The sequence below is a fragment of the Zootermopsis nevadensis genome, unplaced genomic scaffold, assembly GCF_977971745.1.
Source record: "Zootermopsis nevadensis isolate Lab colony 2312 unplaced genomic scaffold, Znev_1.0 Znev_ptg000029l, whole genome shotgun sequence".
In the NCBI taxonomy this organism is placed as follows: Eukaryota; Metazoa; Arthropoda; class Insecta; order Blattodea; family Termopsidae; genus Zootermopsis; species Zootermopsis nevadensis.
This window is the reverse complement of record NW_028259161.1, coordinates 15,345,244-15,370,733: the sequence shown is the minus strand read 5'-3', so window position 1 is coordinate 15,370,733 and position 25,490 is coordinate 15,345,244. Positions and strand designations below refer to the sequence as shown.

Here is a 25,490-nt window from a genome sequence, read left to right as displayed (position 1 = left end):
ATTGTTGAGACACAAGCTGTTTCTTTCGAAATCAGACGCAATGCTCGCGGTATCTATCGGTGACGAGTAGAGTTACTTAAACGAAAAACCACCAGGTACTGTATAAACCTCATGGTCGAAAGAATACACCAGGTCTGCGTATGCGCATCTGATGACGTCATGAAAAGTCCCCTATATAGAGAATATACACAAAAGAATGGTGCGGTTTCAAAAGTTAATAAAAAAATTATTTCTCACCTTACACCTACAACTGGACGGAGCTCTTCCCCATTTTCACAGGAATGTACGAGTGCTTCTCAATCGTGTTTTTCCACAGCACTGGATCGGACGTGCTGCTGCAAATGAAGACAACAACCTTCTCCCTTGGCCACCCAGTTCGTCAGATCTTACACCTTGCGATTTCTTTCTTTGGGGGTTCGTTAAAGACAGCGTTTATATACCACTATTACCCACGTCCATCCATGAACTTCATGATCGGATAACGTATGCACTACAGGCCATTACAACGGACATGCTACACCAGGTCTGGGATGTGTTTGATTACCGTGTGGATGTGTGTCGTGTGACCCAGGGTGCACACATTGAAGGATTGTAATTAACACATGAGAAACGTGGACAGTTGCCGCCGCTGACGGTTTATGTTGTGCCCGTGTAAGGTGAGAAATAATTTTTTTATTAACTTTTGAAACCGCACCATTCTTTTGTGTATATCTTGTATCTGAATCCATGTTCAGAGAATTTAAAGCAGCTCCCTACAATCACTGAGCATTTTGCCTTTGGTCAGAGAATTTTTAAAGCCATGCCCTCACAACTTGTAATAAGTATTATCTGTGCAGCAAAGTTTCTCCATCTTCGGATTCAAACATATCAGCAAGAGTACTGGCGACTCTTTTTAGAAAGTAAATTTTATGTACACCTTTTGCTCTCTGAATGTATTAACGTTTCAGTGTTTTGTTCATAATATAATCATATTGGACATTAAGAGGGTAAAGTTTATTATTGATAACACATACAAGGAGACCACTGGTGTGATATTCTGAATGCACATACCCGATTGAAGGAACGATGATTACACATAGGAGAGCTTTAATGAGGAAGTAGTGCATGTATCCAATCAATTTAAACCATGAACTGCGTGAAATTTTTATTAGTAGGTTTAATTTCAGAAGTAGAGAGTGAGCTTTCATGCAGCTACATGTGAGTATGGGATTAGAGTAATAAACTTGGCAAATGTAGAAAAGTTGCCACGAGTAAAATGTTTTGAGATTACATTATTAAAAATGCACTTGAATGTATCTTTTGTATGATGTATTTGTAAAGCAGCATTCAGAAAAAATGGATCTGAATGTGATATTGACCACTGTCTGGTGGTTGCAAAAGTTAGAAGGTACTGTCAGAAAATGAATGAACAATGAAATTATGTGTTCAGTGTACCTGCCGACATGCAAAATACTCTGTTATTAAAATGTGATTTTGCTTTATTGGAGTTGTAAATTTTTTATAATAGTTCATTGCCTCTTAACCATTATTGACCATGTTTTACAGCTTACAGTTGCCAGTTGTACTAGGATACTGTTAAAGTGTTAACTCCAAAGTTAAAATGTGGCCACTAGCCCAATTTAAATCTGCTATTTGCATATTATAAAAGTTATAACATTCAAACTACCTTCTAGTTTCAACTGGTCCACAGTCCTTGTTCATGTTCAGTTTGTTTCTGCTGCATATATATATATATATATATATGTATGTATTTTGTAATTTGATTTTAGTTTGTAACACTGGCAGTAATGAGAATGTTAGTGCAAAACCTGAACCTGATTCCATCTTGACACCAAAAATGACACTTTTCCCAGCAGAATGTGTGCAATTGGGCTGGAGAGGAATCCATTCTGTGGGATCAGGAATGATTAATGATGGAAACACTAGTTACATCAATTCAACACTGCAGGTATGTTTAATAACCTAAAAGCAGAAATCAAATTCTGTTTTAAAACTACAAATGAGGCTAAGGAATTGTTTATTTCTTCATTTTGTAGCACGTAATGGATGCTGTTAATGTCGTAGACATAAAAGTTTTTGCCATGTGCAGCGTGCAGTTAATATGTTTTATATGGAACTTTTATTTAGTCTGTACACTGCTGTTTAAGCCCCTCAATCAGTAGGTTAAGTAATTCAACTTCAATTGAAAGTAATATGGATCTTAATGAATGCATGAAATATTTATCTAGTTTAGAAAAGACTGTAATTAGTGAAATATCTGGGGGCCAAGTATAACAGAAGCAGGTAAGTCTTAAAATAAAAATTGTACAATTTTTTCATGTTGAACTGCTATTTATAATTATTTCTGATTTCAGACATAACCTCAAAGTTATAAAAAATGCACTATTTTTCAGATTGATCTGCAGCCACCTATGTTGTAAACAAATTCAAATACTTTGATGATTACTGAAATAAACTGTCAATCTCATCAATTAATATTTGAGTCACTGGTTTCCAATAATGTACTCTTCTCCTGCTCACTGATGACAGCTTTCATATAAAAATGTGCATTCCATCTGGGATTGGGGTCACATTTTCTCAGTGATCTACTAGTAAGTGCAGTAAGTACAGTGTGTATCCAGATATGGTTACCTGTCCATCATAATCACTATATATTAGTTAAAAATATAATATAGCCTTTTGATTGGTTTAAATTATTTGCTTTCTAAATTCCAAACTTAGCAGTTATCTCATTGTCTGTTTCTGCTTCATTTTAGGCCCTGTTCCATGTCCCATCATTTGTTAACTGGCTACAGAGTGAAAGCAGCACCTAAAATCATGCACAGCTACCAGTGAGTATTCTATCCCATACAGTGGGTTGACGTCATTGCGATAAGATTTACTTGTGTTTTCGTAAAACTAATTAGGCCAATTAAAGTGTGTGCAGATATAATTAGTAGTAATGTCAAAAAAGGTAAAATTTTGTCTCACATATTTCCTGTTCAGAATGGTTTAAAATGAGAAATTGCCTTATTAGCATTGCTTACCAGGTTTATTCTAGAATACATCATTACAATGGTCTAAGACAAGAAAGAGGAAATGGAATTGTGTGGTCTATGGTGCTGACGTGAATTTGTTGGGCTAAACCATAAATACTGTAGAGAAAAAAAAACTTAACTCCAAAGGTCAGAACTTGGATAGATGGTATAGAAGAAAACGTAAAGAAAACTTAGCATGTGTTCATGTCTTGTAATCAGATTGCCGGATAAATTTATAATATAAATATAGCTAATAAGAATTTCAGAATTGGGGAAAAATTTAGACTCTGGATTGACTGAAACAAGTTACAATTACAGGCAAGAAGAATTTAAGGGCGGATTATATTGAGGGAATGCTTGCTACCTACCAATGATTTCAAAACCTTTGGCCTCATGTATTCTGTCTAAAACATGAATATTAAAACGTGTGAAACATATTTTATGTTCTGTTTTTCATGGGTATGAAACTTGGTCTCTTATTCCAAGGGAATAATTTAGATAGAGGTTTCTTGAGAGTTGGGCACTTGGAAGAATATTTGGACCTAAGAGAGGGGAATAACAGAAGGCTCAACAAAATGACATGATTAGGATTTGCAGACTGTATTCGACTCCATTAGGACGATGATATTGGTGGGACGTGTAGACTGTGCAGGAGGGAGAAAAAATGTGCAGATAGGACAGCAATGATGTGGTTCTTAAAGAAATAGGATTTTAGTGGACTGTAGTCATTTGACTCATTGTTAGCTGCTCAAGAAGTATGTAGCTATGAGGAATTAGTATGGTTGCAGTTGATGCAGCATACATTCATGTTTATTGGTTGTCTCTCTGTGTTGTAATGTAATAACTTTTGTGTTCTTTTACAGATTGGGCAAAGAAAAAAGACTGCATCGTTTGTGCAATGGACAATACTTATGTCATCACAAACCAAATCAGGCCATTTCTCATTTATAGAAGACTGAGATGTAAGTTTTAATGAATTTTGTTTTTAGTATAAGGTAGTTAGCCATGCCATAAATGTGTCTGAATAAGGTCACATGATTCATGTAATTTGTTGTTGCTTCATTTACAAGATTAAGTTCACTTTTCTTATCTGCTCTGTTGTTTACAGTGCTTTTATTTTCCTACTTTTCATAAATAAGCAAGAGCAGGTTTATGACTGTCATACCACTAGACAACATGGCACTGAAAACTTTGAGGTGGGAGAAACACTAGTTTTCTTCAATACAGGATCTTGAAATTTTGTGTGGTGTTGCATTTTACACGAAAATGTAAATTTTGAAACATATTGCTGTGGTTGCTTAGTGATGGTGGTAAGTGAATAACCACTGGAATTGCATGTGAAATTTTGTGTGGCAGTAGGCCACATATACTGTATGATCCAATTTTTATATATGTTCCAATTATTATATATATTAAATATATAGATATTTTTGTCCTTCTCGAAGGTATAACCACCTTGTCAAAGGCAATTTGCCAGGTGAGGAGGCTTGCATGTTCAAATGACCCTTAGGGCTATGCCGACCAGAGCTTCGGCTCATGGTAGGGTCACCCAAGCTGGACAAGTCTAAGGCGATGCGCCAGACTAAAAGTGGTGCCCTGGTCCTCCAGGTTGGGGGTTGGGTGTAAGGCCAACAACCTTTCACCGTAAAAAAAAACATCATTACGAAAAAACTAACTAAGCCTCGGACCAGGACGGACTCTTTGGCGTGACCATGGATCTCCAGGTATTGATCAGATTCCAGCAGAATTAATTAAAACAGGTGGCAAAGGGTTGCTTATGGGGATCCATAAGCTTATTCAGTTAATATGGGATAAGGAAGAGATGCCACAAACAATGGAAGCAATCCATAATGATTCCTATTCATAAGAAGTTTTGCGTTCCGCACAAGGAACTTTCGTAGGGCTTAGTACAAAACTTATGTCCCAGACGGAACGCTAGTAAGATAAAGGTTAAAGACAGTATATTGCTAGATAGAGGATGTGATGGATGTTGAAGTAAGGATAAACATTTTGTTTTAACTGAATCGAATTATAGGAATTTTGTGCAGAGGTTGCAGTTTATGAAGTCTGACTTTGTATTGCAATTTAAACTATTTTGACCATGTGTCACAGTAGGATACTTCTAAAGTTGTTGTCCGGCAAACACGGCTAATTCATTTACATGTATGACCATAGATTTCCAGCTTCTGCCAATCATTATTAATAATATACCCTGTGCTTGAATGGGGGGAGGGGGAGATAGAACCTTGTTATCACTGCAACCATCTTTTGTATGCACCAGCTGGCTCTGTCACCTGAATTACGACTTCAGCCTTCCCCTGAACAACAGTAACCAAGTGCCAAGAAAAGGAGTATATAAAATCCGGTATTGAAGGAGTAAAGACTCAGTTAAACCATAGTCTCATTTAATCAGTCCCATCCATAACATTATTTTATTGCCAGAATACTAACTTATTTCACTTGTAACATTAAAAGTACCAGTTGTAAGAAAGCTTAAATATACAAACCAATAATTCTGCCTGTTGTTTTGTATGGGTGCGGAACACCATCTCTCACTCTGAGGTAGGAACATAGATTGCAGGTGTTTGAGAATGGGGTGTTGAGGATATTTGGACTTAAAAAATTGTACTACTCCTCCAGTATTGTCAGGGTGATTAAGTCAAGTAGAATGAAATGGGCGGATCATGTGGTGTACATGTGTGGGGCAAAATGTGTGTGGGTATTGGTTGGGAAGCCTGAGGGGAAGAGGCCGCTGGGGAGACCTAGATGTAGATGGGAGGATAATCTTAGGCAGGATCTGTCGGAGATAGGAGTTGAAGGAAACTTAATTTTGTTGGAGGGCATTGTTTAATTTGGTGATGAACCTTCGGATTTTGTAAGCCATTTAGTTAGTTAGTTGTAATAAGGCTGAAATTGCTATGGCTGTTCTGACAGCAGCGACGGATATGCTGCCAGTTGTTTGTGATTTACCTTTATTTGTATTAATTTAATGGTACCTTTACGTATTATTTTCAGAAATGCTTAAAGACTTCTGAATGGGAGTGGAATATTTTACTTTTCATTTACTTATTCTTTGTCACATGAAAGAAAACATTATTTATAGTATATTTGAAGGATTTGTACCAGCTTGTAGCCTAGTCACTTTTGCGACAGAGCTAACGCAGCTCCTGTATTGAATATAACGTATTTTTCATGCCTTACTTTGAACCATGTCCCTAATACTTAATCTGAACCGGTAACGAATCGATACAATTTATGTTAATACTAACGCAGTGTTTGATGCATGAATCATATTGATCTATCTCAGAATTGGTTGTGTTTGTGGGATTCCTTGTCACTAATGTTAAACCTTTTTAGTTACATGAATAAAGGACATATAGACATATAATATACCTTTTATTTGTCCATGCATGTTTTATAGGTATAATTTTGTATTTTATTTATTTCTTTTTTATTTGCTCTATGTTTTTTATGGATAAAGAATATGTGACTGTTTATTGATTGCATGATTGCCACTTTTCAGCCATTTATTTTCTATTGCCTTTTTTGATGGCATTTAGGTTAAAAAATGAAACTCATTTCAATTGATACATCTGCATTTATACTTTGAGACTGTGTTGACAACTGCTAGCATGTCATATGCAATTACCCATGCATATTTACTAAGGTACCCAATTGTGAAAGTCTGGTGTGATTTAATGTATTATTTTTCTCTTCTACTGTTGTTTGAGCACCTCTTAGATGAGTGATAACTGCTAATGGAATCAATTTGTATGTTCTCTTGGATAAATAACTGTTGAAGCCATGAGCAGTCTTGAGAATAGGAAGCAGAATCCATTTGCTTGACAGTGTTTGATATGTTTTATTGTTAATATATTGATAATGTAATTTTCTTTTTATAGAATAGAGAAGTCTGCAGCAGATGACAGTGAGAGGCCTGGAACTGGTGATGGAGCTTCATATTGAGACAAGACAAATAACCTCTTCAGTGGTTGGTCTTGGGAACTTCATGCTACTAACTGAGATTTGGTTAATGGTAAGTCATATGTTCTTACATGTGGAGTTTGTTCCTCAGCTTTGTACATCAGACATACAATAATTGTTAAACTGTAATCCTCCAATGTCTTGGGAACCTTGATTTTAAGAATTTATTGTTCTGGATTCTGCAACAGTGAATATAACAGTTTATTCCTCTTCATATTATGTGACAGGATTTCAGATGCAGATGTACCTGCATGTCTGCCTTAATTGGCGTAATGTAGAATTAGATTTAAATACCGTTTCATTATCTGTGAGACTAAATAAAACTAAAGAGAGGCTATTCTCAAGTTTACAGTAAATGTATGAAGGATGTGAAGGTGTAATTTTGTTTGTTTTTTTGCTTTTTGTCCTGTTTGAGAGGTTGCATGATTCATTGTATGACAACACATAGTTACTTATTTTATTTTTTCTCACATTACAAGTGTTAGGAGAGTCATATGTGTACCTGGAAACATTTATGATAGACTTGTGCAGTGGTTAGCATATGCAGATGATGTAATATCAGCCAGAAATAGGGGGGCACTGAAATCTGCTTTGTTACAACAGCCAGGAGGTTGGGACTAGAAATCAGTCAAGCCAAATCCAAATATATGGTAACGGAAAGAAACAAAAGGGATAAGAACATCTCCTTATAGCAGATAACTTTTTGAAGCAGTTGAGAGTTTTAACTATCTGGCCTCAGTAATGACAGATAATAATAATGTTGAAACAGACATAACTAATAGAATTAAGTCAGCCAATAGATGGTACAGGATCTATTTACACTCCTTAAAAGCAAAAATATAAGTAGAAAGGCCAAACTGAGAATGTACAAAACTATTATGAGACCTGTAATAATGTATGGAAGTGAAGCATGGGTCCTAACGAAAACTACAGAAAGGAGTATTAATGTATGGGAGAGAAAAGTGTTGCGAAAGATATTTGGGCCAGTGGAGGAAGGAGACGAATGGAGAATAAGAACGAATGTACAAAGAACCAGGTCTGGTTGCTATTATTAAGATAGGCAGACTGAGATGGCTGGGACATGTTCAACGGAAGACTGGTGGAAGGTACCCAAAAAAGGCGCTAAATGGGCAACCAGGTGGAAGGAGGAGGATGGGACGACCACGTATGAGATGGCTAGATGATGTGGGCGAAGATCTGAGAACCATTGGAGTAAGAAGATGGCGAAGGAAGGCAGAGTCAAGGGATGACTGGAAGACTCTGATAAGGGAGGCGAAGGTCCTCACAGGACCATAGAGCCACGGAGGAAGGAATAACTTGGAAGTGTTATGCCCCTGCTATATTAGTGAGTTTATGATTCTCCTCCATACCAGATTTCACATGTCTAGTTCCAGTAGTTCATTACTGTTGTCACACGGAAAATCAAAAGAAATTTTCACATGGCCGCCATGTTGTTTTTACATTCCAGAAAAATGCCTCAAAAAAGTTGCATATTGTTTGAAGATCTATTACCATATACATTTGCATGACTCTGTTTTAAGTAGTGCTAGTGTTGGCCCCACCCTATTAGTTCGCACACCTGCCATGTTGTTGTTACTGATTATAAGAAATTAAAAGATTTGGTATTGGGGTGGCCTCTAACAGCATAAAGTTCATGCCAAATTTTGTTAAAATCTAAAGTTGAAAAGGAACACAAATATGACATGGGGATCTTATCCATCTGCGTTTCTTTCTCTTTAAGAAATAAAAGTATGCTAAAAAGGGTTCGTAAGCTTATGTTTCATTGCCATTTTGTTTAAACTTCATCTTTTCTAAAAAATATAAACATATAACTATTTCAAATCCAAGGAAAAACGAATAATTAAACAACTTCAAACTTCCCTCCCGCAGTTGAGCACAAGGTGACGTCATTGTGCAGATCCTGTCTATAACGACAGTCAGTTGAGTAGACCTTGTCAATCTTCCGACCATTATACTTTCTCATTTGTCGGAACTAATTACGAAGCAACTGCATGTGTTAAATATGAGGTGGGTATTGACTGTGATGCCGAAGAAAGACGGTTAATTTATAAATGATCAAAATATTGTTATTTATTATTTATTTATTTATTTAGTGTTCTGTCTGACGACAGGTCCATATGAACAGGATCCTTCCATCCTTTTCTCGGACTGGGACCTGTTCATATACGTTCTTGGCAGATGATCCAGAAGTGGTTTGCCATTGCCTTCTTCTGTGTGTGAATGGAGTAATTGTTGGGATGCCACGGAGAAACCAGGGAAGCCCCGGAGGAAAACTCCGTGTTGCCTAGACCACGGCCTTGCCCAACACAAGTTATAAATTCGGGCACCGCCGGGAATCGAACCCGAGACCCCAGGATTACAAGGCCAGCGTCCTAACCGCTAGACCACCGTGGCGTGCAAAATATTGTTATACTCTGGTAATTCATAAAAATTTAAAAGGAAGGTAAGTTTTGGTTTTGTAGATGGTCTACTTTTATGCATGGTGTTTGTTTTTTTAATACTTGTGATTTGTTGTGGTTTGTGCGTAATAAAGCATGCTTTCATGTTACAAATTGGCAGTTCTACAAATCTCTTGTTACTATCGCATTTAGATACTGAAAAGTATAGTGAAATTTAATTTAGTTTTGTCCATGTTACATTTCTTGGACGTAACCTCAAAATTCCACACGTCTCCCAAGTTTGTAATTGAAGAGATGAAGCAACAAGCCATGACAACTTTGGACAGGAACCCTGTCCGCCCCATCATGAAGGGAATGATGCCATTGAAATTGATTGTTTTGTTGTTGACTGTTGACTCTGTTCAGTCATAATACATTATGTTTTATTATGGCAATATCATGTTATGGACATGGAGAATGATGCACAGTAAGTATTTGTGCAGCAGTCACCTTTTGAAAGTGTTCTTACAGCGTGCCTGAGGAAAGGTAATGAGAAAAGCACTTGCTGGATTCAGTCAGTTAAGCAGTGGTTAATGAGAGTAAGGTAGGCAAATTTTCCCAAGTCAGTGCCCCCAGAATGAAGTTATAAGCAAAATTACATTATCGTTTATTATTTGTTAATCCTGTAGAGCAGGGGTGGCCAACCCGCGGGCCGCATGTGGCCCGCCTTGAACATTTTTCCGGCCCGCGAGATTCATCACACTTTTACAAAATATATTTATATTTAATTTTTAGTGCTATATATTTCTTTACAATGTACGCTTAGTATCATTATTATTATATTATCTATGTTTACACTATGTTTTTTCACTCCAAAAAAATGTCTATAGTGTATCTAAATCTAATATGGGGATATATAATTTTATATGTGGCCCGCGGAGTTATGATGCATTTCCAAAGTGGCCCGAAAGATCATTTGGCTTGGCCCAACCTGCTGTAGAGGAACATACATGATGTAGGATGTGTAAAAAAATAATGTCTGTGTATTTAAAATTATAGAATTCATAAATCAGAAGATTACATCCGGTTTATGTTCTATGGCAAATACTTCCCCAAGAAAGACTGTAGATACTTGTACAAAATACTGTAAAAATAATCCCTATGTAAAATAGGGTGTTATATTTTAAATAGAATATATGTATGACTATACAACATATGAAGAAGCCCTCCCAATTTCTGTAAATGGTTGTTTCTTGAGGACGTTCATAACCTCTTCAGTAGTCCTTGTGTTGGAATGTTTATTGACCTAGGGAAGACATCTTGTTGCCCATGTAGTGGTAACAGTTGCAGTGTAGGTTACTGGACTAAAGCAAGTATGTAAGTAAGTAGCAGTCCACTGTAACTATAAGTAATTGTTATCTGTCATGTGACAACACCATGCTGTTATAATGGCCCCCGAAACAGAATGAAGACCAGTTATTGCAATACTGGATGAATGTCTGTGGCAGCCATCCATGTGAACAATATTAGATATTTGATGACTTGAAGAAAGTGACTTTGATGACAGGAGCAGAAAAGCCATGGTCTTGCAGCTACATGCACATGTCAAAAGTCTAGTAGTGTTCAGAATTTCATCTTTAAAAATTGTGTTACAGTTGAATATTATGTGAGAAACTAATGACTTTTTTGATTGACACGTGATTTTTTGTTTAGTTATAGGTAAAAATTACTTTGGAAATGATGAGGTTACCTACTTCAAGTTAGAGAATAGGAATAAAGTGGCAGTGTCTGTGCATATTCTGTTTATTCCATTGTGCATATTCTATCAAAATATGTGTATTTGAATATCTTTGAAATTTATCCACAGTGAATGATGGTAATGATACTAAGTGTTTGGTAGAAAGGGAATAAAGATAGCCCATTTATTACTGTTCTGATACAGTGTATGATATGAGGCAGTTGGTGACATCTAATGATTTTCTTGCTGTGAAGATTGTGAGCATTTCAGATTCATGTGTGGCATGTGTGAAATGCAGTGGTGGTCTTCAACAGTGTTTATGTGACTTTCAGTCATAAATTGTGAACTAAACTTATAAGGTTGAATACAAATGTCTGTAATGGAAACACATTTTATGTTCAAGTTTACTCAAACTCGACTGTTGAAAATGCTTATTGATACTAACTACATATATTAATACTTTACTCATAAGATCACCCATACAATTCAGCAAGAGAATTCTGGATTGATTGACTGATTTAAAATAAATATTTTTTACTTCTGAAAGAAGAGTGTAGTGATATATGTTACAACTGGTTCACATTCATTCATTTTGAAAGTAGATAAGTTCCTTTGTGGTATCAGGGATGAAGTTTGTAGGGATTACTGTCGTCTGGGATATTACACCATCTCATCTAACTAACATTCCAGAGACAGCAAGCACGTCTAAAACATTAGTCAGATTCTGTGAGACCACTTGGCACAGAAACTCTGAAGACCATCGTCTCCATACAGTTTAGCATAATTGAAAGTCAGTATTTGGCTTGTTTCATTCTTGTTTGGTTGCTGAAAATCTTAAAGCTGATACTATTTGTTGACATGCTACCATCACTAAAAAACCTACTTCTCCTGGAGATGCAGCCAGATGAAAGATGAATTAAACTGTTCATCCAACTTCATGATGATGATCCCTATTACGGATGTCTCTTGTATGCTACAGGTTCAATTCAGGAGAACACTGTTTTGATGTTAACAATCTGAGACTTGTATAATAAATGTGTATAGTTATGTTGTAATGGATGTATTAAAGGAGAAAATATGTAATAACAAATAGGAATATTCTAGAAATTTGTGATGGAAATACTATATAAATGCTTAAAAAGTTAGTGCATGCTCATATTAATGTACTGAGCAGAAATTTGAACATTGACAAAGCCAGGCACAGTGCACCCCAAAATTTGTAAAGACCAAAAATCAGTGTTACTTATACTTATTATGTTTAAATCTAGCGCTTTGTGGATCATTGACTCACCACTATCTGCGAGAGGTGTCACTGTTCATGGTTTTTTTGCTGCTAGCAGAAGGCAGCTTGCTTGTTTGTTCTTGTTCAGTTAGTGAATTGTATAAGATGTGGGCTTTGACATGTTTTGTAGGTGATGAAGTTGATACCATCCTAATAAAATCTTGGGTGATCAGCCACATAAAATCGTTAAAAGACGAAACTGACGTTTTAGGGACCATCTCTGTCCCCATCATCAGGGTTCTGATGTGACTAGATGGTGCGGTCATCTTCCATATATACCTGCCAAAAACAGCTGGTGGGCAGAGTCAAGAGCTCGTGCTGTGTGGCCCTGCTTTCTATTGGTGTTATGGCCAGATTGTTTAAGCATTTTGTCACTGGATACCAGGTCTGACTCACAGTGTAGCCTCCATCCCTATCCCAATTATTGGAATGCAGGTTGATTTCTATTCCTTCTTTTATCAGGTGGTCCATACGAGGTGCGATCGGAAAGTTTCAAGACTGTGTCAATAGAGGGCGAACCGGATGTAGTACGAGCTTCTGCCGCTAGGGGGTGCGGCCTACATTCATAGTGAAACAGTGTGTCAGCCGGCATCATCGAATTAGCATTTGTTTCTTAGTTACGGGCGTTTTGGTAGTGCATTACACCGACCCTCCTGCGATTTCGGAATGGCGGATTTTCATGAACAAATCAAATTTTGCCAAAGACTCGCCAAAACGGCTACGGAAACCTATGAAATGCTAAAGCAAGCATTTGGGGAGTCCGCAATGGGTCGTTCACAAACTTTTGTGTGGCATTCACGTTTTAAAAATGGCCGAACCTCTGTCGATGATGACGAGCGTTCTGGACGACCATCTTCGAGCACAACACCCAAAAATGTTACGAAGATCGACGTCGTACCATCAACGACTTGTGTGACATTGTTGGGATAGGCTATGGGACCTGTCAGCTGATTCTAAAGGAAGAACTCCACATGCGACGCATCCTGTCTGAGGACCAGAAGCAGAATCGACTTCTCGTTTGTCAGGAGCTCAAAGATCTTGCAAGAACCGACCCCAACTTCCTTTCTAAGCTCCGTGTGACTTCTTCCTCTTCCCAAAGATGAAAATTCAGCTAAAGGGAAGGAGATTTGAGATGATAGAAGAGATTCAGGCAGAATCGCAGATGGTGCTTGACAGGCTGACAAAGAAAGATTTCCAGGGATGCTTCCAGGCTTGGCAGCGGCGCTGGGACCGTTGTGTTCACTCCGAGGGGAACTACTTCGAGGATGATGGATGAATTTAATACCTGAGATAAGTGTACGGGTTTTTATAAACACGGTCTGGAAACCTTTTGATTGCACCTCGTATATCCTATTGTTTTACCTAGAATAGTGATGATGATAAAGTCAATGTTGTGTCATGCAATAGGGTGTTAAGGAGGATATTTGGGCCTAGGAGAGAAGACGATGAGGTATGGAGAAAACTGCATAATGATGAGCTTAAAAATTTGTACTTCTCCCCCAATATTGTCAGGGTGTTTAAGTCAAGAAGAATGAGATGGGTGGTGCGAATGGATGGGGCAAGAAGTGTGCACCGGGTATTGGTTTGGAAGCCTGAGGGGAAGAGGCCGCTGGGGAGACCTAGACGTAGATGGGAGGATAATCTCAGGCAGGATCTATGGGAGATAGGAGTTGAAGGAGACTGGATTTTGTTGGCCCAGGACAGTCCAGTAGAGGGCATTGATGATTTCGGTGATGAACATTCAGGTTCTGTAAGCCATCAAGTTAGTTAGTTGTGTCATGCTTTGATGCTGTGTTCTACCACATACTATCTGAGATTTTAGAGGTTTTTCTGTTTCTCATGAAAACAGATGGAATGATTGGTTGAAATATGCTAAAGAATTGACAAAATTGTTAAATAAAGAAGCTGTTCATGAATTTATGGAAGTAGATGATGCTCCACTTTTCCTTTAACTCACAGACAGTGAAATAATTGACATCGTAATGCTTCGTCATAGAGGTAGTAATAGTTATGACAATTAAGTTAAATGAAGGGAAAAGATTTCAGTTGATAAATGCATTAGCCAAACTGAAAAACTAATTTGTCAACTGGGACAATAAAGGTTCATAACTCTGTAACATAAGTGGGTGTATAAAATACATTAGTTTTGAAATAGGAAAAGCCTAAATATATGAAACATTTAAATTTGCAACATATGTTGATATTGTGGACCACTGTTCTATGAAAAGTGAAAATTCTGACCCACAGTGTTAACATCCTTAATGCTCCCCAGTCTTCAAGCAAGATGTAATCACCTACAATTACAAGATCAAGTTAGGAGGTACTTTTTGAAGTGTGAATGATACTATGTTGGTAACCATGTGAAAACAGAAGATCCTTTACTTTGTATAATTTAGCAGATAGAACACACCTCAACAGTATTTTACAAAAAGCATTAGTTCCCAGGATTTAGATTTTCCAGTACTGTATTGTGTTAGCAGATTAACAGTAGCTGAGATGAGATTGTAGGAAGTATAGAAGGAAATCAATAAGAACTTAAAAGAATCTGAGTTTAAATACTTAGGAATGAAAATTATAAGATAACAATTGGATTGTATGGACATATTTTAAGAATAAATGAAGAGAAAATTCTAAATTATGTTGTGAACATGAAAGTGAAACACCCAAGTGGGAGACTGAAATAAAGATAGGATTAACAGGTTAGGAATAATGTTGCATAGATGTAATAACATGAGAAGCAAGTGACAGGTAGGAGCTGTGGGAAGACAGTTTGGTGGAGAGGCTTTGTTGTCAGATGACCCACATAAAGAGGAAATAGGAAGTAGAAGAAACAGTTATGGTGTAATACATTCCAATGATGGGTTTAAGATACAGGAGTTTTCTGGTAAATACCAGAAACAATTGCAAATTGTAATCAGTATATTAAAATTGATAATTGTATAAGGTTTCATGTTAACTCTTTGTCTGGGAAAAGGTGGCATCAGTGAAGAGTTGGCTGTTCTGGTTGATGAAGGCCACAGTTTTATCCAAACTGAATGGGGATAATCCAGAAGGCTATCTTCATGCATGCTGTTTGTTAGGATTCATTGACCTCAGACTGAGAAAAGTGTCCAGGGATTTAGACCCTTAGAAGAACTACTAGAGAAAAAGTGGGATTACAATGGGACTGTACATCAACTATTTATAGACTTCAAGAAACCCTATGACTCAGTTAAAAGGGAAGCTCTTTACAATATTTTGCTTGAATTTAAGTACCTAAGAAGCTAGTCAGTCTAGTTAAAGTGTGTGAGGTGAAACCTCTATAAAAATTCATGTAAACATTTGTCTGATACATTTCCTATTCAGATTGGTCTGAAACAGGGAGATGCTCGATCGCTGCTGCTTCTCAGTTTTGCCTTAAAATATGCCATCAGCAAAGTCCAAGAAAATCAGAGCTTTTAGGAATTGAATGGGACACATCAACTTCATGTCTGTGCTGATGACATTAATCTGTTGGGCAATAATATAAATACTATAAAAGTGAACACAGAAACATTCTTGAGGCTAGCAGGGATGTTGGTCTAGAAATAAATGCAGAAAAGACAAAGTATATAATCATGTCTCGACATCAGAATTCATGATGGAACCAGAATATAAGGAGAACTATGAATCATCCTAAAATATGACAGAATTTGAGTACTTGTGAGTAATACTATCAAGTCAGAATGACATTCATGACAAAATAAAGAGCAGATTAAATTTAGGGAATGCATGCTGTCATTTCATCCAAAATCTTTTGTCCTGTCTCATAAAAGAAACTAAAGATTAAAATATATAGTAGTGTAATTTTGCCAATTGTGCTGTATTGGTGCAAAATTTGGTCTGTCACTTTGAGGGAGGAGCATAGTTTGAGGGTCTTTCAAAATAGTGTTGAGATAGACACTTTGACCTAAAATGGAGGAGACAGATCATGAAGAAAACTGCATAATGATCAGCTTCATGGCCTGTACTCATCACCTGACATTGTTAGAGTGACTAAATCAAAGAGGATGAGGTGGGTAGGACATGCCACACACATGGGGGAGGGATGTTACAACATATTGGTTAGGAGGCATGAAGGGAGGAGACAATTGGGAAGACCTAGGCATAGGTAAAATTAAAGCTGTCCCACTATACTCCATGTGGGCGCTTGGTGGGGAACAGATTTATAGCTCCTACTCATTCTCAACCTTGGCACAAGATGGGGGTGAGTGGTCAGTGTCACACCCCGGCTGTGCTTTACCCCTGGGAAAGGACCCCCAGTAACTATTGGGTAGGAGGCTGGGTGGGCCCCAGAGCTGGTCTGGATGCTGAGGCTATAGGAAAAATCCTCTGTTCCCTTTGGGAATTGAACCTGTCGTCCAGTCCATAGCCAGCCACTATATTAACTGAGTGACCCTGGCTCTTGGCCTAGGCATAGATGGGAGGGTAATGTTAATATGGACCTTAGGGAGATAGGAACTGATGGAGTGAAGTGGATGCAGCTAGCTTAGAAAAGAGCCCAGTGGCAGGCTTTTGTGAAACATGGTGATGAAAGTGGGTTATTCTTTGGCAAGTCATGTATAACATAGACTTTTCAAAGAATATTCTTCATTATAGTGAGTGAGAAGAACTATGAGGAATCCTGGTAAAACAGGTTTGTCATGTAATACTTATTATGGAATGTATTGTCTTTAAATTCAGCATTAGTGTGCTATCTTGAATTTGCAAAAATCATTGAAAATACTCATCAGGTTTTCATTTTAATAAGCTGGTTTCTGCAGTAATTGTTACAAAGTGCAGTACAATTGATAGTCATATATTTTCTATACACTTGTTGGATGTTGCTCTTCTGGTCTGTAACCATCATGGTGTGTCCTGGACTTTCACAAGGTCTCAATTTGGGGGGGGGGGGGGGGGGGGGGAAACCTGGACCCCAAACCAATAGGAATCTTTGTTACTTATTCCTGGGTTGGAATTTGTAACTTTGTAATCCAATTAGGAATAAGTTACAATTATGAATGCATCCTTGTTCCTGAATCTGCAGGCAGGGATTCATTCATAGCGCTCACTTCGTTTTGTCGAAGCAGCTTGTCATGTTCACGTGAAGATCATTTTAGAACATCAAATTATAAATTATCGAAATTGATACTTCTTCATACTCAAGGAAATAAACCAGCATCATCTTCTTTGAAATCAGTTTTACTGTGAACCATCAACTGTCGTTGATCCAGTTTGGTCTTTGCAGACTGCAGTCTTCGCTCCCGCGGAGAGGCAGTGCAGCAGTTAGTCTGTGTATGCCTTCGGTACAGGGTGGATGTTTAGGTAGAGAGAGAGAGACTAAATTTAAGTCTGCTGTGGGGATAGGCTGAAATTCTGTTTGGTTGTGGGTTGGAAATGATTGCTAGTCAGAACTCCGGCTGATACCTTAGCCATGTGGGTTTTGATTTGTATTTGTTTGGTTGTTTCAGGTTTCCTGTCATTTTCTGTATGTACTTTATTATTTCTGTACTCAATACAGTTTGTAATTTTTGAACGTGCCGTTATTTTCTGTTTGCCTCAATAATCCTGATGACTGTACCACCTCCACTGACTCAGGGATAACAGTGTCACTTTTGGTTGAGTATTATCTGGAGGGTTCTAGCTGGCATTAGATCTTCCCTTTTTTTAATTCTGAGAGTGCCAGTGGGTGCAGTTTGTAAATTAGGTGTTTTTTTTATTTGCTTCTTTGTGGTGATAAGCTGGATTGGAATAGTTTGATGGCAAAAAGTATTGTGTTGTTGGGTTTCTTCTTCACATCTGAATAATATTTCAAGTTTATTAGTTAGGTTTCTTCTTCACATTTTCTTCCAAATTTTGTTTTTTATATTACCTTTATTAAAGAAGGAGGCATTTTCTGTAAGAAAAGTGACAAGTGGCAGGAACTGTTTATTCCAGAGCCTGGCTATATCTACTATAAAAATTTGTGATTTCATCGTCGTCAACCAATTTTCTACTATAAAAATTTGTGATTTCGTCGTCAACAAATGACGTCATCAACAAATAACGCTTAGTACCAAGCCAGTCGCATTATCACTGCTCCAGATGCAGCACATTGCCTTCGACAGCGACATATGACAATTTAAGAAATGAAGGAAAGTGAAAGAAAACGTTATCAACTATTTGACGTACCAACTCCAACAAGGTAAACTGATACTCATTCGATATATTACGATTACGAAAACTATTATGAAAACTGACTTTATGATCGATTTTAAGACGAAGATTTGCAAGGGTGGGGCTGGACGTAAAAAGTTGACTGTAAAAGAACTGTTGGCGGGAGGGGTAGTTTAGTTTCTTACTCAAAAGTGTTTTAACCCCCCATTCGGGGTGGTTAGTTTAGTTTCTTACTCAAGGGTTAAAACATTTGAATGAGACACTAAACCCGAAGGAGGGGTTAGTTTAGTGTGTTACTTAAGATTTTAAACACTTGACCAACTTCCCTTCGGGGGATTTGTCAAGTGTTTAAAACAACAACAGTTAAAACAACTGACCAACCCCCCGAAGGGGGGTTGGTCAATTGTTTTAAGCCTCCATTCGGGGGTGGGTTATTTAATTTCTTAAACAAGGTTGGTTGCGTTTTAAAAAATTTACCCCCCCCCCCCCCCCGAGGAGCTCCGAAAGGAGCGTTCTGCTCTAGTTACTTGAAAATGATGAACACCAATATGATGCAATGAGAGACACTGTTATGCATGTCTGTAACAATTGGGATAAATTTAATGAATTTGTAATATTCACAAGACGTGGCTATAAGTCAACAATGGGCTAAGATGGGGCATATGAGAGTCATGTGGAAATAATGGCATTTTGTGAGTTATATAAAGTGACTGTAATCATATATTAATGGTCTGACACACTTACTGTTGTCTTTCTCTTTGTCATCAGTCTTTTGACTGGTTTGATGCGGTCCTCCATTTTCGCCTATCTTGCACCAATCTCTTCATTTCCACATATTTTTTGCAGCACACATCCTCAAAAATCTGCATCACTTGTTCCAATCTTTGTTTACCCCTACAATTCTTCCCTTCAACTGTTCCTTCCATTACCAAATTAACCAATCCTGGGTGCCTCAGAATGTCCCCCACCATCCTATCTCTTCTTCTTGTAAGATTTTTCCATAGACTTCTTCCTTCGCCTATCCTGTCTAAGACCAGCTCATTTTGTACTTAATCAGTCCACTTAATTTTCAACATCCTTCCATAGCACCTCATTTCAAATGCTTCTATCCTTCTTCTTTCTGGCTTTCCCACTGTCCATGTTTCACTTCCATATAGCACTGTGCTCCAAATATATGACTTCAGAAAAGTCTTTCTTAATTCCAGCTCAATGTTTGGCAGTAGTAGACTTCTCTTTTTGAAGAAAGCTCTTTTCACTTGTGCTAATCTGCTTTTAATGTCTTCCTTGCTTCACCCATCTTTTGTGATTTTGCTTCCTAAATAACAAAATTCTTTCACTTCTACTGTGTCTTTCCTAATTTTGATATTTAGTGGGTCATTATTCTCATTTCTGCTGCTGCTCATAACTTTTGTCTTACTTTTGTTTATCCTTAAGGCAACTACTCACTGAGTAATCTATTCATACCATTCAATAATATTCCTTCTTTTCAGCCAAAAGGGCAATATCGTCAGTGAACCTTAACATCGTTATCCTCTCCCCTTGGACTTTTATTCCTGTCCCGAACTTTTCTTTCACTTCCTTCATTGCTTCCTCAACATACAAATTAAACAGCAGGGGTGATTGGCTGCATCTTTGTCTGACTCCCTTTTTAATAAATGCCTGTCTTTCTTGATTCTCCACTTTTATTATGGCCACCTGATGCTTATAAATACTGTAAATAACTCGTCTATCTTTATACTTCAGCCCTACCTTCCTCAAGATTTCAAACATCTTATTCCACTTTACGTTGTCAAAAGCCTTTTCCAAGTCTACAAATGCCATAATTGTATCCTTATTTTTCCTAATCTGTCCTCCCGTTATGAAACGTAAGGTCAAAATTGCTTCTCGAGTACCCATACTTTTTCCAAAACGATCATTATCTAATGCCTCTTCAACTTTCCTTTCTATTCTTCTGTATATTATTCTAGTTAATCATTTTGATGCATGAGATATCAAACTGATTGTGCGGTAGTTCTCACATTTGTTTGCTGTCGCTTTCTTGGGAAGTGCGAAGATAATGCTCTTTACTGTTGTATCTGGACAAATTACTGGTGGAAAAAAGTACCCATATTATACACTGGTGATAAGGGCAGTGGTCATTAGGATGCTCTGGTAATGGATGATTCAGGTGGCAATGTTCACTGAATGAAAATGTCAAAAGCAGAAGAGACATTAGATCAAAGAGAAAGATGATGAGGGAGAACCAGTTTCTTCCCCATGGACCTTGTTTGTTGCCGTAACAAGAAGATGTGAAAATAATTTGAAAATATTTCTCCATGGCACCAATATTGAAGGACATTTATTGAAAGACAGTAAAGTATTTACAAAAATGTGGTGTGGAATAAAATGTTCAATTAACATTAGAGTGACCACAAACAACAGGCTTCAAAATAACAGAAACTGCAGTTGGAAGTAAATGACCATATACAAACCTTAATGCCAAAAGAAGATTGGAGGACACATTACTCTGTAAACTGTGGTTTAATCCTCGCATCCGTGAGGAGGAGAATGAAGAAATGACCAAAACTCTTGACTATGAAGAGGACAAGAATAGAAGAACTTAATTGTGTGCTAAAAAAATAGAGCCCTGGCATAAAAAGCTTAAATGTAGAACTCTTTAAATATGACAATGCTTTACTAAAAAAGAAGCTATGAAAATTATTCATGGTATGGCATAACCTGCAAATACCCATGGGCTGGGAAACAGGAATCGTAATTAGTGTACACAAAAGAGTCCCTAAAAGTAACTGTAATAAGAAGAATTCTGTCTTTTGGGTTGTTGTGCTGTGTAGTCTGGTCGATGTTTACCAACGTTTCAGAGGTCATACTGCCTCCGTCTTCAGGGCGATGAATATGCCAATAGGGTGGGTGCAGCTAGGTTTATAGCAGGCCTGCTCCCATTGGCTCGGGGCAGGCTATGCCATTCACAGTCCGGCTCCTATAAACCTAGCCCCACCCACCCTATTGGCATATTCATCACCCTGATGACAGAGGCAGTATGACCTCTGAAACGTTGGTAAACATCGACCAGACTACACAGCGCAACAGCCCAGAAGACCGAAATCTTCATACTCACTGCTGTGAAAACCTCAAATCTTACATAACTGTAATAACTGCAGCATCAAAGCTATATACAAATATATTGAAACACAAATTAAACAGATACAGTGAATCTGTTTTAGAGGATGAACAATGTGGCTTCAGACGATCAAGGAACACCACACATTGCAGCAGATTTTGGGAAAATGAAGAGAATTTACCAACATCTATCCTTTTTCTTTATTATGAAAAAGCATACAATGTAAACTGGGGAAATCTATGGCAGATATTAAGGGAGAATAATATACCAACATAATTCTCAAAAGCAATTCAGAGTTTGTACAAAAACTCAAAGAAATGCATAAAATATGAGGGGCAAATCTTAGAACCAATCAACACTAACAAAGGAGTAAGAAAAGAATCTGGATTATCACCAGACTTCTTTTAACATTCACATTAATAAAGCTATAAAAGATTGGAAACAAACTGCTAGAAATGGCATTCAGTTGACCTCTGGAAAAATAATTCAAACAATACTGTACACAGATGATCAAGTTATAATAGCAAAATCTGAGGACAAGCTACAAATAATGGCAGTAAATGAACTAAATAAAATCATTAATAATATGGCAAATAAACAGTACTTGATAAATTAACTTCTGTAGCCATATAATTTGAATGCATTACTCCACAGTAGTGAGGCTCAAGCAAATTTATCAAAAAAATATATATTCACAATAAATATGGTGTATATATTTAACTGACAATTTATCACTGTTGAAATTCAACTGACTGTTACACTAGTTTAAATAGAAGGTGTTGATTTCACAGCACTGTAGGGCATTCATAAGCTGCTCGATAAATCCTTAAGAATTACTCTTCATATATGTTCTATAACTTCTAGAATATACTGTGGATGTGAAAAGTTGTCATTTAATAAAAGTTCTCATGTAGAAGAGGTAATTGCACTGATTTTTCTTAGCTCTTTAGGACAGCTTTGAAGGCAATGAAAAGTGCAGCACTTTAATATGACAAGTATTGACTTGGTTTTAGAGTAATGGCAGTTGTATAAGAAGACCTGGGTTCAATCCCCAGTGCAAATGCTGGAGTCTTTTTAAAATACATTACACTGTTAAAACACTACTGTGAAGGGAATTAAGGGAGTTGTATTTTTCACTGAAGTATTAGTTCAACGGATATGGCTGCCCTGAGTGGAAGCCACCTGTTTTGATTGAGCTTCTATAGTGGGCGTTTGCTGATTGGTCCCTCATTAGAAGCACAAACTTATTGGAAGAGAGGTTTCAGGTTAGTTCAGACCCAAGTGTAGGCAACAAATGAAGCATGTTTAGTGAAATTTTAAACATAGACTTAACAGGATGAGGGTTGGCTAGCTGCCATGCTAGTTGGCCAGTCATGGAAGCAGAATGAGTAAGATTTATTTTGTGGCTCTTGCAAATGTTCGGCCAGGTCTGAACATTAGCATCTGCCACACTCCTGAAGGTTGATTAAGTTGCTGAGGAAATGGTAAGGGTTAGCTTAGTTTAAATGTCTTGGGAATTTTGATATGTACATATTACTGTGGCATTGGTCATATATTTTTTAAATGAATATATGATAGTTTTTCATATGAAATGAGTTTTCAAAAGCCCGTGTTTTTGTGTCTATATGTGTTCCTTATTCCTTCGATGCAGATATCAAATTCATTATCTAAGTGATACTGTCTCTGGCTGATATTTAAGAGACAGAGTCACTTTGAATTTTTCATTATTAAGTGGAGTGTACCAGCACTACTACCACTATGTCATGTATTTTTGTTGAAAGTTTATGGTGGCTCAGTTGGTCAAGAAACTTGTCATTGGACCCAATCCTGAACCAGATAATCCATATTTATTAAAGACCTACTTTAATATTGTCCTGTCATTTACAATGAAATTTTGCTAGTAGTCTTCCATTGAGGTTTTCTGACCAAAGTTACTCCAGCTTCTAATTTTCTGGATATAACCTCTTCTAGTTCATATTTATGGTTTTTAAGCCTCTTTATTCAAGGTGTCAATGTAGTATGGATATTTCATGTAGTGTGCAGATTACTGTCAAAAGTAAATTGACCTGACTGAAATACTAGCACCTATTCAAACTGGGGCATTAAAAAATACAGAGTTTTTCAAGGTTCAGTACTGCATCCTCTGCCTTTTCATATATAACAATGATTTGCACCCAACCATTGACACCTAAACCCATATTTTCTTTCAGACAATACTAATACTATTTTTCACATGCAGAATTTGACTGTTTCCAAATTTAGATGACTGGTGAGTAAGCCAGTAAACTCATATTAAAGTTTTACAAAACATTTTATAAATTTTTATACTAATAACAAAATTTTGTGTTTATCTAAGTAAGGGATATGATGGTAAAACAACTGTAGAAGTAGAAAGAACAATTTCCTATCCTACAAATTTACATAAATTAAAATGGGAAACATTCAATACATTATTTCTAAACTAAGACCAGCATGCAGACTGTCACATCACTCATGAAATCCATCGTGAAATAAGGAAGAATTTTCTGGGGACAGTAAAATGGTATTTTACACTCAAAAGAAAATATTTTAGAATGATGGCAGGGATTAAATGGAGAGTTCTTGTAAGAAATTACTTAAGAACTAATGTTCTTCCACTAGCCAGCAAATTCTTACTCTCATTATTATGAATTGTTTAATTGGTCCACAAGCAGACAAAAACTTCAGGCGTGTTGCCGTCATAACTCGGATGCTTGCAGCCCAGATGAAACTGTAGTCACGGCTCGAACCACGAGATGGGCGGCTACAGTGAGTTGGGGTCGTGCACATGCAGTAGTCGGAGTGACCCAAGAAGCACGGCCTTTTGCATCCGGCTGAGTAATGCTTCAGCGTTACGCTGGCATGCCGGAATAAGCTTGATGTTAGCCAGCAGTGACAACTTGACTCCTCCAAGAACTCCAATTATAAGGACGATTAATCTGACAGTGAATCCTGGGTACAGCTGTCTTAGCTCAAACACAAGGTCTTGATACTTGGTCCGTTTTTCAGCCTCCTTCACATTATTATTATTTGTAACATGGAGAAATTTCAAATAAACTCATATCAAGAACTAACCTAAGTAAATATGAAAACTGCATTTACTATGGTTGAATTATGCTATTTAGTAATCTTTCATTTATTAGCAAAAGTCTGAATCATAATATAAAAAGTTAAAGTTGGCACCAGTAATATTGGAGATGCTTTCGTGTGTAATTATATTTGCAGTAATGCTGTAGTAAATTGTAAATTAACTTTATACCTAAATTTGTATTAGAAATAAGTATTGTACTTGTGCTGTGACATGTTCTACAGTCTTGCGTCAGGTCTAAGAGGGATCTATGGAATGTAAATAAATTATATTTTACGATTAATACTGAGAAATGAAGATGGTGAATTAATAAAAATTAGCTATGAGAATATATCTTTGTTTTATAGTGCCTTTGGCTCACAAGATACAGTAGTGTAAAGTCACTGTGTCAAAAGTAAATGAGGAAAAATGTACAAAGTGGCATACAAAATGATACCAGATTGAAAGTTTAAATAAAAGCCACTGATATCCTGCTCGTTATGGATGTGGCCACAAGTCCCTATGGATTTTTCCTTTAGGGTTACCTTGTGCAAAATTGTCGCAAGGAAACGAAAAAAATACTTTCAATAAAACAGTTTGGGGCTTTGTTCAAATGTGTGGTGAAAATACAGAGTATCTGTGCTGTCGAGTCATCACGAACGCAGCCATCTATGTTTAGAAAGCACGACAAAACGGTGGCCACACTAATTCTTA

The 25,490-nt window shown here is 37.2% G+C and overlaps 1 protein-coding gene across 7 annotated transcripts; it reads left to right on the top strand.

The window, feature by feature from the left end:
- The first annotated feature begins 132 nt into the window (after positions 1-132).
- Positions 133-17,333, top strand: LOC110835488 (ubiquitin carboxyl-terminal hydrolase 36-like). 7 transcript variants are annotated; one of them, XR_015537673.1, is made up of 8 exons: positions 133-1,197; positions 1,770-1,948; positions 2,394-2,600; positions 2,757-2,831; positions 3,881-3,979; positions 6,920-7,053; positions 9,134-9,465; positions 12,883-17,333. XR_015537673.1 is itself a non-coding variant. In XM_087358161.1 (7 exons), the coding sequence occupies exons 1-3, from the start codon at positions 800-802 to the stop codon at positions 2,418-2,420; spliced, it is 306 nt and encodes a 101-aa protein (XP_087214287.1). In that variant the 5' UTR covers positions 134-799; the 3' UTR covers positions 2,421-2,600; positions 2,757-2,831; positions 3,881-3,979; positions 6,920-7,053; positions 9,134-12,283. The 7 variants fall into 7 exon arrangements, 1 of the variants encoding a protein (XP_087214287.1); XR_015537675.1 differs by lacking the exon at positions 12,883-17,333 and adding an exon at positions 4,463-4,741 and having other exon boundaries at positions 9,134-12,283; XM_087358161.1 differs by lacking the exon at positions 12,883-17,333 and having other exon boundaries at positions 134-899; positions 9,134-12,283.
- The last annotated feature ends 8,157 nt before the right edge of the window (positions 17,334-25,490 follow it).

Excerpts from the sequence above, each read along its gene's own strand:
- LOC110835488 (XM_087358161.1), top strand. The coding sequence starts at position 800 with ATGCCCTCACAACTTGTAATAAGTATTATCTGTGCAGCAAAGTTTCTC. Across the intron at positions 900-1,769 it reads CTGGCGACTCTTTTTAGAAA|TTTGTAACACTGGCAGTAAT; the intron begins GTAAATTTTATG and ends ATTTGATTTTAG. Across the intron at positions 1,949-2,393 it reads ACATCAATTCAACACTGCAG|ATTGATCTGCAGCCACCTAT; the intron begins GTATGTTTAATA and ends ACTATTTTTCAG.